The sequence below is a fragment of the Grammomys surdaster genome, unplaced genomic scaffold (assembly GCF_004785775.1).
Source record: "Grammomys surdaster isolate TR1022 unplaced genomic scaffold, NIH_TR_1.0 125704, whole genome shotgun sequence".
Lineage (NCBI taxonomy): Eukaryota > Metazoa > Chordata > Mammalia > Rodentia > Muridae > Grammomys > Grammomys surdaster.
Genome location: NW_021620539.1, coordinates 891,537 through 911,434, shown reverse-complemented (window position 1 = coordinate 911,434; position 19,898 = coordinate 891,537). Strand labels below are relative to the sequence as shown.

The following is a 19,898-nucleotide window of genomic DNA, read 5'->3' as shown; positions in this document are numbered from 1 at the left end:
CTTCCTTCCTTCCTTCCTTCCTTCCTTCCTTCCTTCCTTCCTTCCTTCCTTTCTCCTTTTCTTCATCAATGACTTATTTCTTCTTATTTTATGAGCATTGATGTTTTGTCTGCATGTATGTCACTGTGAGGTGTCAGATCTTGGAGATACAGACAGTTGTGAGCTGCCATGTGGGTTCTTGTTGAACCTGAGCCCTCTATAAGAGCAGTCAGTACTTCACTGAACCATCTCTCTAGCTCCTTTATTTATTTGGATGAAATCAGTCAAATTAAGATCAAATTTAGAGGGATCAAACTTTAACAAGTAGCAATGCATGTTTTTGGTTGTTTCCAAGACCAAAGAGGTGGTGGTAAAGTTTAAAGCATCGTGAGAACTGAGATATCACTAGATGATCAATTAATAAATTAATCACTCAAAAAGAATCGAAGAATGGTCTTTTGAATAGAAATAGAAAACATGGGAGCTTTACACACAATCTTCTGAGATACTTGACTCTAAAGTGTGATGATACAATGTTTAGTTTTATAATTAAATGATAAAGGATTGTGAGACCGACTGCCATACTTTTTGCTGTTATTGAATAACAAAGTTCTCATTTGCAGGTAATAACAATTAGGTAAATTTCAGGAATAATATATTCAAATAGACTTACTTTACCTGTGTCACTCAATTCTGTATCCAATACATACTTGAAAATCTTATTTAATTAATTAATCAATTAATTGTATAGTGCCGTAGACCTTATGCGTGTGAGGCAAGCATCCTCTCGCTGTGCTACATTGCCAGCCTCTTCTTATATAATTTTATTGAGCAATATACATATTTGATGATTTATTTTCTTTACTATCACAATGCATTCATAAGCATTATGCTTAATTTGAAAAATTATAGAATTATCAACATATTTAAAATTTTTAAATTTATTATTAGTTTGTGTGTGTGTGTATGTGTATTTGTGTGTGTTTGTGTGTGTGTATGCCTCCGTACCTGTGCGGAGGTTAGAGGATAGTTTCATGTAGTCAGTTCTCCCCTTCCACCTTTATGTGGGCTTTGGAGCCTGAACTCAGATCATCAGGCTTTTTCAATCAAAAGGCAAGGCCTTTAAATCTACTTAGCTACCATGACAGCCTCCAAACCCTGCTTTTTAGAATACATCTCTTCCTTCTGTTTACCACCCACTAGTTCTTTGATTAAAGCCAGACATCTAACTGTCTCAACTTGGAAAAAAAGCATTTTAAGAAGGAAACATCAAAAGGAGGGGCTAATGAAATAAATATTTTAAAATCCCTATTTTATATGAGGAGTCTGAGAGCCATGGAAACTAAGTAATATCCCCCAACTCACAAAGATGTGGCCAACTTAGGACTTGCATGGAGGAGCTGATGGGATGTGGTATCTGTTCTTTTCTCTAGTCCAGTGCTTCTCAATCTTCCTAATGCTACAACCCTTTAACAAAGTTCCTTGTGTTGTGGTGACCCCCAAGCATACAGTTATCTTGGCTTCTACTTCATAACTGTAAATTTTGCTACTGTTATGATTCATAATGTGAATATTGGTATTTGATATTGGTCTTTGTTTTTTGTATTTCAGTTGTATTTGATAACTTCCCAGTTGAATTTATGTCCCTTTCTGACACACTTCCAAATAAATTTGAGATCCCTTTTCTGAAAATACACTAAAATTACTCATGCTTGTCTGTAACTGTAAACTGTTGATGAAAGAACACTTACAAATACATGCCACTATTTAAGCACACATTTTTTTTTTTAAGAAGCAAGGTGGTTCAAGAAACTAGACAAAAGCCAAGTAAGACTAAAGCTGTTCACTTTACCAATCTGTCGCTCCCATCTGTTATCTTTAAAGGAAGCCCGATTTTAAATCCAGAGACTAGTGAGATTTATGAACACAGAAACTAGGTGAAACTTGTAATTCTACTATTTTCTTCTAAGAAATGTTGCCCTAAGGTGTCTCCTTTTGAAAGCCCCTTAATTTTCTTTTTCACTGATTTTTTTTCTTAAAAACTTATTTAAAATTAAAACTTTAATTATTGGTCAAATCATTTTCCAACAACCACCCTCCATGATCTTCAATGCCCTTGATAGTGTGATCTCATGGTATCATTGGTGTTTCTCAGTTACTCCATTTTGGGTAAAAACACCCTAGAAAACAACATGAACACAACCCACAACACTAATTTCTGAAATAGACTGTGTTCCCTCACCCCACCTCCATCTTTTTCAGCAAATTTCTTCTACCACAACCCACAACCAAGAAGAAAGGAAAAAATTAAGAGCTTTACCTGGAATATCTGAAGAATGCTGTGCTTCTCCATGTAGCGGAGTGCAACCTGATAGGGGTCATCAAAAACGATTGGAGGGAACCGCCGTCTATAGCTTTGACTGGACCTTTGAGAGCTCTTTCTTTGCTCAAATTCTGTAGAGATATCCTGAAATTGAAATATTTCCCCCAACAGATTTATTAATTTATTTTTAAATCAATCTAAAAATAATAGCACATTTTTTTGCTATTGTTATCTAGATTTAATGAAATTTAACACCAAGAATTAAGATTTCATACCAAGAATTAAGAAAGATACTGGCTATACTACTTTCATCTTGTGTGTGTGTGGGGGGGGGAGAGGGAGAGGAAGAGGGAGAGAGGGAGGCCTTAAAGTGTCATCGAAGAAAGTATTATCTGTTCAAATAACCACTAACTGCCTACAGACCCTCAGGGCCAGTTCTTTGAGAGACTCAACTCACCCTTAAGCACTACAAAGCACCTCAAAATTTGGAGGGAGGATACCTTCAGTTTTTCTACTTTAAATACTTTCTCTCACACGGGGGATTTCCAGTTACCTTCAAATTCCCTTGCTATGGTAGAAACCCAGGGTGGGAAGTGATTTAGTGGTACAGACTTAGTAGAACTGGAAACATTGGTTTCTTAAATCCTGGTTCACTGATTCTTCCTGAGTGGCCTGAGGATAATTAGGAGGCAACACATCTCTTATGTGTTACACCCTTCCTGAGACCTACAGGTTACATGTGTTAGTTATATGGGTTTATTCCTCATCTCTGCCTTAGCATGAATCTTTCTACTGGGTGATCTCGTTCTCACCCTCACAGGTCCTATCTTGGCTTCCAACCTCCCAATACATCCCTTCTACCTACAGCAGTGTATTCTGTGGTTTGAATTTTTTCTGGACTGGAGGAATAGTACACTTTGGTTGTGATGGAGGGAAGTTTTTCGGTCGAGGACTGGGTGTCGGTAGTTAATTCGATATTGTGTGGGTTGTAGGGTTGGATAGTGGTTGCACTTTCTGTTTCCTCTGTAGTTGAACCTTTGGTTCCGAGCTCTGTTTCACTATCTTCAAATGTGCAAGGCTGCACTCTTTGGTCAGCTTCTCTGTTGTCATTGATATCAGTTAATGATCTGCTCTCAATGTGGGCAAGCGTTTTGTAGTATGAGCGGTAGCCAGCCTGTTTTTCTGTTGTACGGCTAACTTGGGCATAATCCTTTTCTATATCTTCACTAAGCCTGTGTTTATCACTCGAGCCTTCTTCAGCCCAATAACCAGCTTGGTTGTACACTTGACTCTTTCCTGGTAAATGGTCAGCATCGTCTGATGAAGTCAGGTCATCATGCTCCAAAATTTCTTGGTGAGTCTGCTCAGAACCTTTCCTACCAGATGGCAAAGATGCTTGACCATCTATCTTCTCAGAGGCTTTCCCCTCTGAGAGGCTGGGAAGCTGTTGTGAAGTTCTTCTCTCAGATAGTCTGCGCTCCGCCTGCTGAGATGCTCTCCTCTCTGCATGGCCAGGCAATCGGTGCTCAGTTGGCTGAGAAGATTTTTGTTCTGCTTCTTCAGAAGTTCTTCGGTCAGTCTGTCTATTAGCATTAGCGGCCTGGCTGGATACCTTATCACCAGTTGGCTCAGATGATCCACTCCCAGCATGTTCAGAACCTTTGGGAAGGGCCTGGCCTGCTCTTTCTGTGTTGGTCTTCTGGTTATCTGAGGTTTGGGCTGTGTTTTTATGGTTCAAGGATTCATCTGGAACCTCTAGTGGAGGCTCATCCATTTTCTGCTGCACCTCTGACTGGCCTTAGTTGCCAGGCACCGTGGGTGGGGCCTGGGCTTGGTTGTCTAGGCAACCTTCCATGACCTTGTGATTCTGTTGGGCTTTGTTCCACCTCAGCTGTGGCAGCTCAAAGTAAGTGGATGAATCTGGCTGATGACTTGGCAACAATCACTATCACAAAGGAAGACTGCCCATGGACTACCGCAGTGTGAGCAAGAGCTGGGACACTATCTCCTGACAAGAGGTGAATCCCATAGGCAGGCAATCTGGATTCTCCATCGTGGCCTAGCAATGAGGCCTCGTGGTTTGCACTGGTGCCTGGAGATGTTCTTCTCCATGTATTGTTCTCTGTTTGTTTGTTTTGTCTTGTTTTCCAGGCAGGTTCAGGCAGTGTGGGGACTAAGTTCTCTTGGAAACCATTCTTTTAACTCCCTCACCAACAGCATGAGAGTCCCACAACTGAGAGTGTAGGCTACTATTGTCATTAAATTAATTTCTCACTGCTTTGGAGTTTGACTTTGCCTCGTTACTGTCCATGCTGTGTGGCCTGTGAGGCCCTTTCTTGCTGAGTTAGATGGATGATCTATGGCTGGAGTAACAACAGGAAGATCCAGTGAGAACAGGTTCTATAGCCATCCCGGTCCAGTGGTCTCACAGAAACAGCGTTAGGGAGAGAAGGCCAAACCAAGTTCCACAGTGTGGGCACTTGAGAGAAGAGACAGTTTGACAAATAGAAAAGTTGCACTTGGTGGTGGTGGTCACTGGTTTTTAAGATTTTCACCCCTCCCTTGAAGTTAACCTTAAATAATGCACGTGTGAGCTCAGGTAATCTATTACCATAAGTTGAATTGCATTTAACAATTAGAGAAGAGATTTAAAGTTTAAAGACCAATAGTTGGGGTCAATCTGTGGAGGGAGTGGGCCAGCTCCTTATATTCAGGATCAGAGAGGGAACTTTAGGGACACTGAGATGAAGCCATGTATGAACAAGTGCCTAAAACAGAGTAGTGGCCCCCAAAGTGTTCGCTGGATAAAAATTTATAAGTGGTCTGCCATATTTATTTAAGACCCATATGAAAGAAATGGATGCCATGTTTAGCATAGATAGGGGATAAACTGTCTTATAACTTGCATCTTCCAAAAGGTATTAGTCTGTACCTCTGCTTTTCCATTTAAATACAACCATCATCTCAAAAGGACCATAAAGAAAACATTTCTTCAATTTTAAAGATATACCTTTCATTAATATATCCTTACATACATCATTATATCTATAGGTATGTATACACATACATTACAAGATGATTATTGATTTGATAGCTTTCTTTTGTAGTGCAAATATTTGTAGCAAGACATCTTGCTTTGCTGCTGTTCTTACCACATTCCATAGCTTTCTTGTGTGTTGTGTTCTGTTTTTACCCATCTCAAAGCACTTTCTCATGTCCTCTTAGGAATTCTGCATTGGCAAAGTGTCTAGAAACAGTCATCAGTTTTCAAGTTTTCTTGATTAATCCTTGGCTTCATCCTTAGGTATTCTGAGAGGAGTCTCTGCATGACACAGTTTTTCTAATGTGCAGAGGCTTGCTTTGTGTCCTAACATATTGTGGTCTAAGGAAATGGGCCATGAGAAGAGTGTGTGTCTGCTTTTGTTGGGTAGAATGGTTTTCCTAGATTAGATGATTCTTTTTTTTTCTTTCTTTTTTCCCTCTTTCTTTCTTTCTTTCTTTCTTTCTTTCTTTCTTTCTTTCTTTTTTTTTTTTAAAGATTTATTTATTTTATTTATGAGTACACTGTAGCTGTCTTCAGACACACCAGAAGAGGGCATCCAATCTCATTACGGATGGTTGTGAGCCACCATGTGGTTGACTGGGATTTGAACTCAGGACCTCTGGAAGAGCAGTCAGTGCTCTTAACCACTGAGCCATCTCTCCAGCCTCTTTCTTTTTTTTTAGACAGGGTTTCTCTTTACAGCCCGGGCTGTCCAGGCACTCACTCTGTAGACCAGGCTGGCCTCAAACTCAGAGATCCGTCTGCCTCTGCCTCCCAAGTGCTGGGATTAAAGGCGTGCATCACCACTGCCCGGTAGATTAGATGATTCTTTACGTTGTTTGTGACCTGTGGTTTCTTGTTGACTTGCTTAAATATTCTATCCATTATTGAAAGTAAGGTATTGAAATCCCCAACTGTTTTTGTAAAATTGTCTTCTCCTCTTTCAAATCTGTTAGATTATTTCATGTTTTGAACCCAGCAAAACTCCATAAGACAAATAATGTATGATTTGCAATTCCCCTATCTTTGTATTTAGTCTACAGTCTTATTAGTATTTCATTTAAAATACTTGTTTATTGTAACAGCTTATGACCTAAACTTTATTTTATTTTGTCTGATATTAACATAGCAAGAAAGCTCTCTTTGCTCAGTTTGTATGCTGTGTCTTTCCAGATGCCTTCACTTTCAACACTTCACAGTATTAGAACTAAGAGGAGGCTCTGGTAGACAGAATACAATTGGATCAGTTTTTCTGAAGTGTATTCTGATGAACTTTTATTGGAAGAGTTTAGTACATTTTATGTTTAAATTGATCATGGATGAGGAATATACACAGTCATATTCTTTTTTGGGGGATTTAAATTTTTTTAAAAATAATTTATTTATTTTTCAAATCGTAATTCATTCACACAGGGGTTATAAACACAGAAAGGCAGGATGTGGGGAAGGGGATGACACCAGAGCGTGGGTGTTCAGGGGGAATACAGATATCTTTCAGAACAGGGTGTCGGCTGGGTGAAGGTTCGGGGGACAGGTCACTATGACTCTGCCTATGATTCACTTGTTTTATGTAAGATGGTATTGTCTGCCAAGACTACCTTTTTACAAGGTCTATGACTACTCGGGCTGGTAAATTTCCACAAAAGCTGCCTGTTTACAATAGCTTATACCCATATGTTTCAATGTTTTTCCAGAGACCCAAGACTTGGTGTTAGTATACATGTATGACAGGCCTATTGCTGATTTTAGGCCTATGGCTGATTTTAGGACTTCAGTGTATAAGCAGGGATGCCCCCGACATCTCCTCTCTTCTCTAAGTATAGAAGGGCTGTGGCGAATCTAAACTTGTGAAGGCAGGGATAGAGGCCTGACCTCCAGTAATTGAAGGGGACCTTGTAATGGCTCTGGTCCCCCGTCATTGTCCAGTGAAGCATGAGGGCCATACCTGTCCCTATATCTTTTTCCTGGAGAGGGATACTTTTGACATCAACCCCTCTGCAGTCAGGCTTGTCCCTCAGGGAACCCAGAGAGATATTTTTAACTTTTATTTATTTTTTTACTTGCAGTGCTTAGCCTCGCAGCCTAAGAAAGAATTCAGATCGCCAGTCAGAGGGGGTTCTGGGTGGCCCCTCTCTGTTTTGTCTAGGGGTGGAAGTCCCCTCTTTTAGGTTTGGTGGAGATGGGTTTTGGAGACACCCTGTATAAAGTAACAACCTCATCTTGAGTCTCGTGGTCCTCCATAGCTAACTTATGATAATGTATCTGAATAGGTTTTGCTACCAAATTATTTATCTGTTCTTTCACAGAGTTAGTCAGCCTATTTGAGGCCCAGGGACCAGTAGAAATAAGCAAAAAGAACCCAAATAATGGTTCCAAGATGGGAGGAAGTAGGGTTGACAACCATGGAGAGGCTGAAAACCAATTCTTGTACTAGCACTCATCTTTCTCTTTCTCTCTCTGACTTTTCTCAGGGCCTTCTCTGACCTCTTTCATGCTCTCTTTAACTCTCCCTGTCCTGTCTATGTAAAGGCAACATTCTTCTTTAAGGGTTGTACACAGTCTTTTCTATTGTAATAGAGTAAATCAAGTCCAATAAGGATCTTTGCGAATTTTGGATGTCTCTTCAGACAGCGAAACGAGGGATTTCTTCAGATTAGTGATGTCAATCTCTAGCTGTTTGATGTTCTTGTCAATGACCCTTCAAAGGTCTGAGTAGTATAAGTTCGGAGGCCAGCATCTGGATTAGAACTTCTAACAGCAGACATCATGGGTGATTTATTTTTACCTGGAAAGGAAAAAGAAGGGAATTCTCAGGGAGATTTCTCTTCCCTGGATGTAAATTGTTATTCATCGTATTTATGGTTGGGCCTGGCTTTGTGGGGGTATCTATTTTTTTCATTAATCTTTTTGGTAGCCGGTTAGCTGTGCCTTCTGTGGTATCAAACAGGCATATCAATCCTCAGCCCCATAAGGGAACTGGGTCTGGGCCATTCCCTTTAAGGGTAAGAGGGTCCTTCCCCATATCTGTGGCATAGTTTTTATTGGTCTCAGTGATGCCAGAGGCAGTCAGCAGCAGATTTGCCATGAGCTTTCAGTTTTAGAGAGTTAAAAGAGAACAAGGCATGATGGAGAGTATTTCAGGGGGACTCCTCCTGGGGGGGGGGTACCATTCCTCTTCTTTTGTTTCTAAAGCCAATTTTTCAGAGTTCTTGTAAAATCAGGGCAGAAACGCCAATAGTCGCTCCTTCCACACTCAGAGAGTCATGAAGACCCTATTTAAAGAAATATAAATCTATATTAATAATCTCTTTTATCAGAGGACTGTTATAGCACAGCCAACAACTAATAAGACTATATAATATATGGATTAGTAATAGCTTCTTCTACTTTTTGTGAGATTACTTCTCTTTTGTCAATTAATTGTTGAGGGAAATTAGGATTTACATCTCTCTTGAGAATATTAAACAGAGACTTAAACTCTTTTGTGGAGAGCTTAAAATAAGATCTTAGCCAATTAGCATCTCCTAGAAACTTTTGAAAATAATTTGAAATAAGTAAACTCTCTCATCTTTTTTAGACCCTTTATCTGTTTTTTTAAATTGGATATTTTATGTATTTAACTTTCAATGTTATCTACTCCCACATTCTCCCCCCGAACCCCTTATCCCATACCTCCTACTCCTATTTTTATGAGAGTGTGCTCCAAACATCCTCCCAGTCCCATTCCCCTGCTCTCCAATTCCCCAACACACTAGGGGATCCAAACTTTCGGGGACCATGGCCCTCCACTTCCACTGATGTCTGACAAGGCCACCCTCAATTACCTATACAAGTGGAGAAATGAGTCCCTCCCTCCCTTTGTGCTCTCAGGCTGGAGGTTTAGACTTTAGGAGCTCTGGTTGAAAGTTTTGATACTCCTTCTAGAAAGGACCAAAGTACCCACACTTTGGTCTTCTTTCTTCTTCTTGAGTTTCATGTGGTCTATATGTTGTGCCTTAGGTATTGTGAGCTTTTGGACTAATATCCACTTATCAGTGAGTACATACTATGTATGTTCTTTTGAGATTGGGTCACCTCACTCAAGATGATATTTTCCAGTGCCATCCATTTGCCTATGAATTTCATGAACTCATTGTTTTTAATAGCTGAGTAGTACTCCATTGTATAAATATACCACATTTTATGCATCCATTCTTCTGTTGAAGGGCATCTGGGTTCTTTCCAACTTCTGGCTATTATAAATAAGGCTGCTATGAACATAGTGGAGCATGTGTCCCTGTTGTATGTTGAAACATCTTTTGGGTGTATGCCGAGAAGTGGTATAGCTGGGTCCTCAGGTAACACTATGTTCAATTTTCTGAGATACTGCCAGACTGCTTTCCATAATGGTTGTACCAGTTTACAATCCCACCAACAGTGGAGGAGTGTTCCTCTTTCTCCACATCCTCAAAAACATCTGCTGTCACCTGTGTTTTTGATCTTAACCATTCTCACTGGTGTGAGGTGGAATCTCAGTGTTGTTTTCATTTGCATTTCCCTGATGACTAGGGATGCTGAACACTTCTTTAGGTGCTTCTCAACCATTCGAGCTTCCTCAGTTGAGAATTCTTTGTTCAGCTCTGTACTCCATTTTTTAATAGGGTTCTTTGATTGTCTAGAGTCTAATTTCTTCAGTTCTTTGTATACCTTGGATATTAGCCCTTTATCAGATGTAGGGTTGGTGAAGATCTTTTCCCTGTCTGTTGGTTGCCACTTTTTCCTATTGACTGTGTCCTTTGCTTTACAGAAGCTTTGCAGTTTAATGAGGTCCCATTTGTCAATTCTTGGTCTTAGAGCGCAAGCCATTGGTGTTCTGTTCAGGAACTTTTCTCCTGTGCCCATGTGTTCAAGGCTTTCCCCCAGTTTCTCTTCTATTAGTTTCAGCGTAGCTGGTTTTATGTGGAGGTCCTTGATCCACTTGTACCTGAGCTTTGTACAAGGAGCTAAGTATGGATCAATTCGCATTCTTCTACATGCTGACTTCCAGTTGGACCAGCACCATTTGTTGAAAATGCTGTCTTTTTTCCACTGGATGGTTTTAGCTCCTTTGTCAAAGATCAAGTGACCATAGGTATGGGAGTTCATTTCTGGGTTTTCTATTGTATTCCACTGATCCTCCTGCCTGTCTCTGTTCCAATACCACACATTTTTTTACCACTATTGCTTTGTAGTACAGCTTGAAGTCAGGGATGGTGATTCCCCAGAAGTTCTTTTATTACTGAGAGTAGTTTTTGCTATCCTGAGTTTTTTGTTATTCCAAATGAATTTTAAGATTGCTCTTTCTATCTCTGTGAAGAATTGAGTGGGAATTTTGATGGGGATTGCATTCAATCTGTAGATGGCTTTTGGCAAGATAGCCATTTTTACCATATTAATCCTTCCAATCCATGAGCATGGGAGATCTTTCCATCTTTTGAGATCTGCTTCGATTTCTTTCTTCAGGGGCTTGAAGCTCTTGTCATACAGGTCTTTTACTTGCTTGGTTAGGTTCACACCAATATATTTTATATTATCTGTGACTATTGTGAAGGGTGTCATTTCCTTAATTTCTTTCTCAGCCAGTTTATCTTTTGAGTAGAGGAAGGCTACTGATTTGCTTGAGTTAATTTTATATCCAGCCACTTTGGTAAAGTTGTTTATCAAGTTTAGGAGTTCTCTGGTGGAAGTTTTGGGGTCACTTAAGTATACTATCATATCTGCAAATAGTGAGATTTTGACTTCTTCCTTTCCTATTTGTATCCCTTTGACCTCCTTTGGTTGTCTAATTGCTCTGGCTAAGACTTCCAGTACTATATTTAATAGATAGGGAGAGAGTGGGCAGCCTTGTCTAGTACCTGATTTTAGTGGGATTGCTTCAAGTTTCTCTCCATTACAGTTTGATGTTGGCTACTGGTTTGCTGTATATTGCTTTTACTATGTTTAGGTATGGACCTTGAATTCCTGATCTTTCCAAGACTTTTATCATGAAGGGGTGTTGAATTTTGTCAAATGCTTTCTCAGCATCTAGTGAGATGATCATGTGGCTTTTTTCTTTGAGTTTGTTTATATAGTGGATTACCACTGATGGATTTGCATATATTGAACCAACTCTGCATTCCTTGGATAAAGCCTACTTGATCGTGATGGATAATTGTTTTGATGTGTTCTTGGATTCGGTTTGCTAGAATTTTATTATTTTTGCATCAGTGTTCATAGGGGAGATTGGTCTGAATTTTTCTTTTTTTGTTGGGTCTTTGTGTGGTTTAGGTATGAGCGTAGTTGTGGCTTTATAGAATGAATTGGTTAGTGTTCCTTCTGTTTCTATTGTGTGGAATAGAATTGGTATTAGGTCTTCCTTGAAGGTCTGATAGAATTCTGCACATTCTGGTTTTTTTTTTTTTTTTGGGTGGGGAGACTTTTTTTTCTTTTTCTTTTTTTTCTTTCTTTTTTTTAATTTCTTTTTTTTTTTTTAACATGAAATGCTTTTTTATAGCATGTTTTACAAGAGGAGGGGGTAAGAGGGGCCAGGTGGTGGAAAAGTACAAAATCTTCTTGGCCTGTGCCTTGAAACATGTCATGGTCTATATGGTACACTGCCTTGAATTATGATCTACCTGCTGTTCTTCAGAAGATATGGTACACTGCTTGAGTTATGGTCTCCCTGCTATTCTTAAGAAGACATGGTACTCTGCTTTGAGTCTATCTGCAGTTGCTAAGCAGGATCTTGCAGTTGCCAAGCTTCAGAGGACATTGTGCAGGTGGGGAAAGGTAGGGGGTGAGGGTAAGGGCGAGGGTCCTGGCTTCTGGCATCTCCCCATTCTCTGTTTAGTTAGAGAAGGCGTCTTATGATCAATCCCAACTACGTGAATTTTGAATTTGGATGTCTAATTATGAGGGGGGTCTTAGACAAGTTCACAACCCCAAAACACTGATGTGAGACGAGTCACATCGATGGTCGAAGGCTTTAGGCTGTCGACAATGGGCAACGTCAAGGGACTCTGATGTGGGTGAAAGGAGGGTGAGAGCCCTGTCTTAGGCCATGTAGGCTGCACCCACTCCCAGCACCACGCACTCCTTTTCGGCTGCATTGGGTGGGCCCCTGGGAAGTGGACCTACAATAATCCCGTCATTGGGCTAACTCACAGCCATCCTAGTCTCTTGTAAATGTTCAAGTTACCAACCATTTGTCAGTTTGGGGTGTAATAGGTGGGGAGACTTTTAATGACTGCTTCTATTTCTTTTGGGTTTATGGGACTGCTTAGATGGTTTATCTGATCCTGATTTAACATTGGTAACTGGTATTTGTCTAGAAAATTGTCCATTTCATCCAGATTTTCCAATTTTGTTGAATATAGGCTTTTGCAGTAGGATCTGATGATTTCTTGAATTTCCTCGCTTTCTGTTGTTATGTCACCCTTTTCAGTTCTGATTTTATAAATTTGGATACTGTCTCTCTGCCCTCTGATTAGTCTGGCTAAGAGTTTATCTATCTTGTTGACTTTCTCAAAAAACAAGCTCCTGGCTTTATTGATTCTTTCTATAGTTCTTTTTGTTTCTATTTGGTTGATTCAGCCCTGAGTTTGATTATTTCCTGCCATCTACTCTCTTGGGTGTATTAGCTTCTTTTTGTTCTAGGTCTTTCAGGTGCGTTGTCAAGCTGCTAGTGTATGCTCCCTCCAGTTTCTTTTTGTAGGCACTTAGAGCTATGAATTTTCCTCTTAGCACTGCTTTCATTGTATCCCATAGGTTTTGGTATGATGTGTCATCATTTTCATTAAATTCTAAAAAGTTTTTAATTTCTTTATTTCTTCCCTGACCAGATTATCAATGAGTAGGATATTGTTCAGTTTCCATGTGAATGTGGGCTTTCCATTGTCTTTGTCATTTTTGAAGACCAGCCTTAGACCATGGTGATCTGATAGGATGCAAGGGATTATTTCATTTTTTTTTTTGTATCTGTTGAGGCCTGTCTTGTGCCCAATTATATGGTCTATTTTGGAGAAGGTACCATGAGGTGCTGAGAAAAAGGTATATTCTTTTGCTTTAGGGTGAAATGTTCTATAGATATCTGTTAAGTCCATTTGGTTCATAACTTCTGTTAGTTTCACTGTATCTCTGTTTAGTTTCTGTTTCCATGATCTATCCATTGCTGAGAGTGAGGTGTTGAAGTCTCCCCCTATTATTGTGTTAGGTGCAATGTGTACTTTGAGCTTTAGTAAGGCTTCTTTTATGAAAGTGGTGCTCTTGTATTTGGCGCATAGATATTCAGAATTGAGAATTCATGTTGGTTGACTTTTCCTTTGACAAGTATGAAATGTCCTTCCTTATCCTTTTTGATAGCTTTAAGTTGAAAGTCAATTTTATTCGATATTAGAATGGCTACTCCAGCTTGTTTCTTAGGGCCATTTGCTTGAAAAATTGTTTTCTAACCTTTTACTCTAAGGTAGTGTCTGTCTTTGTGGCTGAGGTGGGTTTCCTGTATACAGCAAAAAGCTGGGTCCTGTTTGCATATCCAGTCTGTTAGCCTATGTCTTTTTATTGGGGAATTGAGTCCATTGATGTTAAGAGATCTTAAGGAGAGGGTGTTGTTGCTTCCTGTCATTTTTGCTAATAGTGGAGGCACTGTTTGTGTGGTTATCTTCTTTTTGGTTTGTCTTTGGAAGGGGATTATTTTTTGCTCTTTCTAGGATATGATTGCCCTCCTTGTATTGAAGCTTTCCTGCTATTATCCTTTGTAGTGCTGGATTTGTGGAAAGATATTGTGTAAATTTGGTTTTGTCGTGGAATATCTTGGTTTCTCCATCTATGGTAATTGAGAGTTTTGCTCGATATAGTAGCCTGGGCTGGCATTTATGTTCTCTTAGGGTTTATATGACATTTGTCCAGGATCTTCTGGCTTTTATAGTATCTGGTGAGAAGTCAGGTATAATTCTGATAGGCTTGCCTTTATATGTTACTTGGCCTTTTTCCTTTACTGCTTTTAAAATTCTTTCTTTGCTTTGTGCATTTTGTGTTTTGATTATTATGTGATGGGAGGTATTTCTTTTTTGATCTAGTCTATTTGGCATTCTGTAGGCTTCTTGTATGATTATGGGTATCTCATTCCTTAGGTTAGGGAAGTTTTCTTCTATAATTTTGTTGAAGATATTTATTGGCCCTTTAAGTTGGGAATCTTCACTCTCTTCTATACCTATTATCCTTAGGTTTGGTCTTCTCATTGTGTCCTGGATTTCCTAGATGTTTTGTGTTAAGAACTTTTTGCATTTTGTGCTTTCTTTGACAGTTGTGTCAATATTTTCTATGGTATCTTCTTCACCTGAGATTCTCTCTTCTAGCTCTTGTATTCTGTTGGTGATGCTTGTGCCTATGACTCCTGATTTCTTTCTTAGGTTTTCTATCTCCAGGGTAGTCTCTCTTTGTGATTTCTTTATTGTTTCTACTTCCATTTTTATGTCCTGGATGGTTTTGCTCAATTCCTTCACCTGTTTGTTTGTGTTTTCTTGTAATTCTTTAAGGAATTTTTGTGTTTCTTTAAGGGCTTCTACCTGTTTACTTGTGTTCTCCTCAAGTTCTTTGATAGTGTTATTTCTGTCTTTCTTATATTCTTCTATCATCATCATTAGAAGTGATTTTTTAAATCTGGTTCTTGCTTTCCTGGTGATATGGGGAGTTCAGGACTTTCTAAGGTGGGAGAACTAGGTTCTGATGATGGCAAGTACCTTGGGTTGCTGATGTTTATGTTCTTGTGCTTGCCTTTCACCATCTGGATCTCCTTTGTGCTATCTGTGCTGTCTCTGACTGGAGCCTGTCTTTCCTATTATCTAGGTTGTGTCAGTACTGTTTGGGATGGGTTTTGCTGCTGGGGTTAGAGCTGAGGCCCAAGATCTGCTCAGTGCTAAGGTGGAGACTGGAAGGAACCCATGCTCTGGGCCAGGAGTGAATTCCTGGGTCCCAGTAGGTGCCAGTTACTCCCTGTTTGGGGCAGGTGTTGCATCCTCCTTGCCTAGGATACTGCTCCGGTTAGAGCTCCTGGGAGCCCTGCTTCCTCTGGGTTTTGTGAGATTGGATGCAGAGCTGACTCCCAGAATCTGCTCAGCACTCAGGTCCAGACTGGAAGGAACCCATGCTCTAGGCCAGGAGTGAATTCCTGGGTCCCAGTGGGTCCTGGTCGTTCCCTGTTTGGGTCATGTGTTGCTGCCTCCTTGCCTAAGGTACTGCTCTACTGCTTGGGTTAGAGCTCCTGGGAGCCCTGCTTCCTCTGGGTTCTATGAAATTGGGTGCAGAGCTGACTCCCGGGATCTGCTGAGCGCTCGGGCCCAGACCGGAAGGAACCCGTGCTCTGGGCCAAGAGTGAATTCCTGGGTCCCAGTGGGTCCCAGTTACCCCCTGTTTGGGGCCAGTGTTGCTGTTTCCTTACCTGAGATGCTGCCCGAGTTAAAGCTCCTGGGAGGCCCTCTTTCTCTTGGTTTTCTGAGGTTGGGTACAGAGCTGCCGCCTGAGACCTACTCTGTGCTCAGGCCCAGACCGGAAGTCCCCACAGTCATATTCTTAATTGTCCTGTTACGGTACTTATGTTGATTCTTTTGGTGTATTATCATATTAATCCCCTATTTTGTTCCTTAGGAGACTCTAATTTTTTTATTGGTGGCTATCAGGGATTACAATTAAATTTTAAACTCATACCACATGTGCACTGCCATACAGTTATTAATATGCACATGTTGAATCATTCCTGCATCCCTGAAATGAAATCAAGTAGGTTATAATCCACCACCATCTTACTGTGGTCTTGAGATGTACAAGGATGCTTTGGAGAATTTTTTGTTGACATTCATCAGGGAAATTGGCTTAATGGTTGTTGTTTTTCCTTTCATTGTATCCTTATCTGATTTGGGTACTAGGACAGTACTGACTTTGTAAATGTAGTTTGGAAGTTTTCATTTCCCTTTTAACAGAACAGTTGAGAAGAATTGGTGTTAGCACTTTCTTGTTTATTAATATATTTTTAGTTGAAAACGATTTTGTACAATATATTCTGATTACATTGTCTCCTCCTCCAACTCCCTATAAATCTTCTCTACTCACCCAACTCCATGTCCCCTTTTCTACTGTTCTTTAGAAAACAAATAAATAACCCCCCAAATAAAACAGAATTAAAAGAAAACAAAGAAAAAGACACAAGAAATACACCATAAAAACACAAAACTGGAAACTATCTTATACAAGCAAAAGACCAGTAAGAAAGAATATGTCCAAACAAAGCAATATGAGATTTAAAAAGACAACAATATCATTGAGTTTGTTTTGTGTGGGCCCTCTATTCCTGGATAGGAGGGCTGCCCTTAAGTGTGGATAATATACCTAGTGATGCTCCATTGGAGAAACTTGATTTTTACTTTATAAGCAGATGTCAATTGGGGATAGTTTCTTGCTTAGAGACAGGAGCTTATGTTCACTACCTCATCTCAGTGGTGGGACAGCATCTGACTTGAACTGGTGCAGGCCCTGGCATACTGCCATAGTCTCTCTGAGTTCATATGTGTTATAACATTCTTGAAGATTTGTATTCAATACAATTTTGTATTGAATTTATCTGGTTTCTTTTAGATGGGTGACTATCAGTCATGTTACTTGTTATGGATCTATTTAAGTTGTTTATACACTTACTTTTTAATTAGATTCATTCCATTTTTTAAATTTGTGTTTTGCCTGCACATATGTTTGTTCACTACTTGCATACCTAGTGCCCATGAAGGTTGGAAGAGGACATTGGCTCCCCTGGAACTAGAACTACAGACAGCTGTGAACCACCATGTGGGTGCTGGGAGTCAAACTCAGGTCCTCCTGAAGAGCAACAAAAGTGCTTAACCACTTAGCAACTTCTCCAGCTCCAGCCTTATGTACACTTTTATTTTTAGAAAAAAAATATAGTTTTACATGTATGGGTGTTTTGCCTACATGGGTGTCGTATGTGCATGCAGTGGTCTCAGGGGCCAGAAGAGGCAGTCAACCCCCGGAACTGGAACTACAGATGACTATGAGCCACCGTGTGAGTGCTGAGAACTGAGTGCAAGTCTTCTACGAGAGCAGCAAGTGCCCTTAGCCACTTAGCCATCTCTCCAGCTCTATGGTATAGTCTAATTCTAACCTTTGTTCATTGACTTTTGAGTTTGGGTGACCTACCTTTATGTGAGAGGAAGTCATCCACTGATATCATCACAGGAGCTATCTGGCTTTTTATTCCCATTAGTGTTGGTTTAGTTAAACCAAGTGCTCCAATATTTACTGAATATTTATTTGCTGAAGTGGAAACTTCTAGTTTCTTTGGAATGTCAGTTATGTCAAATGATGTTTTGCTGGGGCACACAGGTAATAAGATGTTTTGCTGGAACAGACGTAGGAAAGAATGTTTTCTTGAAACAGACACAGGTGAAAGGATGTTTTGATATAGCAAACATGTGAAAGGTCCTGGGATGATGGAGTGTAAATATAACACCACAGACAGTGGGAGATGAGCACTGAGCATTGGTTTGGTTTGCCTGACTTACTATTCTTTGGTAACAACATGCATGTATTGGTTTGCATTACACAGAGTTGTCAAGCTCAACTTGTGGTAATGTCACCATTGAGAGGAACTCACCCATGAACTGCTCCCAAAGTTGAGGTTCTTGGAGCAGCTTGCTGCTTCTGAGGCCTTGCCTCACACAAGTTGGTCAGCCTTGCAGGTTTTTCAAGATGGAACTATGGCTGCTGGTGTCTGCCTTCCTAGTCACATACAGCATGGTGTCTGCCTTCCTAGAGAACTGGTTTGCCACTGCTGAGTTGTATTTGGTGTTTTCTATGAGACTGAACTGCTGCCAAAAAAAGATGGAGCTCACTTCCAAAGAACTATTGGTAAAGAGATCCACTGCCCCCATATCATAATAACTTTTCTCTTCCATTACCTCTGCTGGATGGTGTGCTAGAGGAGAGGTTGAACCCTTATTAAAAGTAGGTTGCAAAAAAAATTTATGCCTACGATTTGCAGTTATATTTTCAAGATGAGTTGTTGCTTCTTTTTATTCAGTGATCTTTATCTCTTTTGGCTAGTTTTGATTTGAAGTCTTCTTCATCAGCTATATGACAGCCATGCTGACCTATGTTCAGCATCCATTTTATTGACAGATTGTCCTCTGTCCTTTGACTCTCTAGCTCAGTAGAAAACTGCAACTTATTTCTAGGAAACAGCTGACAGCTGGATATAGTTTTCAGTAGTCCAATTAACCAGTCTTTGGTGATATGCAGAGGCCAGTGTCTCAGTTACTTTTCTATTGCAGTTACAAATCATGATGACTGAGGCAACTTACAAAGAGAACATTTGCACTCACTGTTCTAGAATTAGAGTTCCCCAGAGGGAACATGGCAGCAGGCAGATGGGCAAGGTGCTGGAGCAATAGCTGAGAGCTTATATCCTGATCAGCAAACAAAGAAGGAATGGGAGGAGAGAAAGAGGAAAGGAGGGAGGGAGGGAAGGAAAGAGGGAAGAAAGAGGGAGGGAAAGAAGAAGAGGAGGGGGCTGGGGATGGCATGGGAATTTGAAACCTTCAAAACCCATCCCAATGACACACTTTCTCCAGCCAGACCATGTGTCCCAGTCCTTCCAAAAGAGTTCCAACAACTGGGAACCAAATACTCAAATGTATGAGCCTGTAAGGTCCATTCTCATTCAAACCTCCACAGCCGTTCTTATTTGTGGTTACTGTTGAGAGATGCTTAGGAACTCCTGAGACTTTACTGGTTGTTTTTCTGGTTGGTTGACTTGTTCTCTTTTGTCTCTCCTATGAGTATCAGGGGTCTGCTGGTTCACTGTGTTAGGCACAATGGATTCCTTCCTTTCTCCCCTTGTTGATCTATTCCTTATAAAACATATTCTTTCCTGTGATCTCGTGATGGAAACCGTCTTTCTTCCTCTGCATAAAGCATTCCTTTAAGAGTTTTCAGCCATCCTGGTTCGGTTGCCAGGACTTAGTTGTGCCCATCTTGAAATTTCCACATTTCAACATTAATTTAATAGATAGCATTGCTAGATGTAGCAATAACAATCTGAAGGCATTTGTTCCAAGGCTTGAGGACACAATTCCCTTCTTTCCTCATTTTGGACAGCTGATGAGAAAGCTGAAGTGGTTCTGATGTTTTTGCAGGTGAGTTGGGACTTTCCCCCCTTTGACATTGTTTCTTGGATTTGTATTTGACACCTTGACTCTTAATATGTCATGGAGGGGTTCTCAGTCATGTATATATTTGTAGTATGTGTGTATGTATACACATACACACATACATACATACATATATATATATATGTATATATGTATATATGTATACATATGTTGTGTATGTATATAGATGCATTTTTGTATTACTGTTTCTCTAGATTTGGGAATTTTTGCTATAGCTTAAATTAGTCGATTCTTATTGCCTTTTTTTTTAAAAAAAGAATTATTTATTTATTTATTTAATGTATATGAGTACACTGTCACTGTCTTCAGACACACTAGA

General features: G+C 40.0%; 1 protein-coding gene across 1 annotated transcript in view; it reads right to left on the bottom strand.

Moving 5' to 3' along the window:
- Tex55 (testis expressed 55) overlaps window positions 1-4,076 on the bottom strand; it is a 4,456-nt gene extending 380 nt beyond the window's left edge. The window contains exons 1-2 of the mRNA XM_028788161.1: window positions 3,168-4,076; window positions 2,300-2,446 (exon numbers count right to left, since the gene is read on the bottom strand). Coding sequence (XP_028643994.1) covers window positions 2,300-2,446; window positions 3,168-4,076 — 1,056 coding nt within the window. The remainder of the gene's footprint in view (window positions 1-2,299; window positions 2,447-3,167) is intronic.
- Between the last annotated feature and the right edge of the window lie 15,822 nt (window positions 4,077-19,898).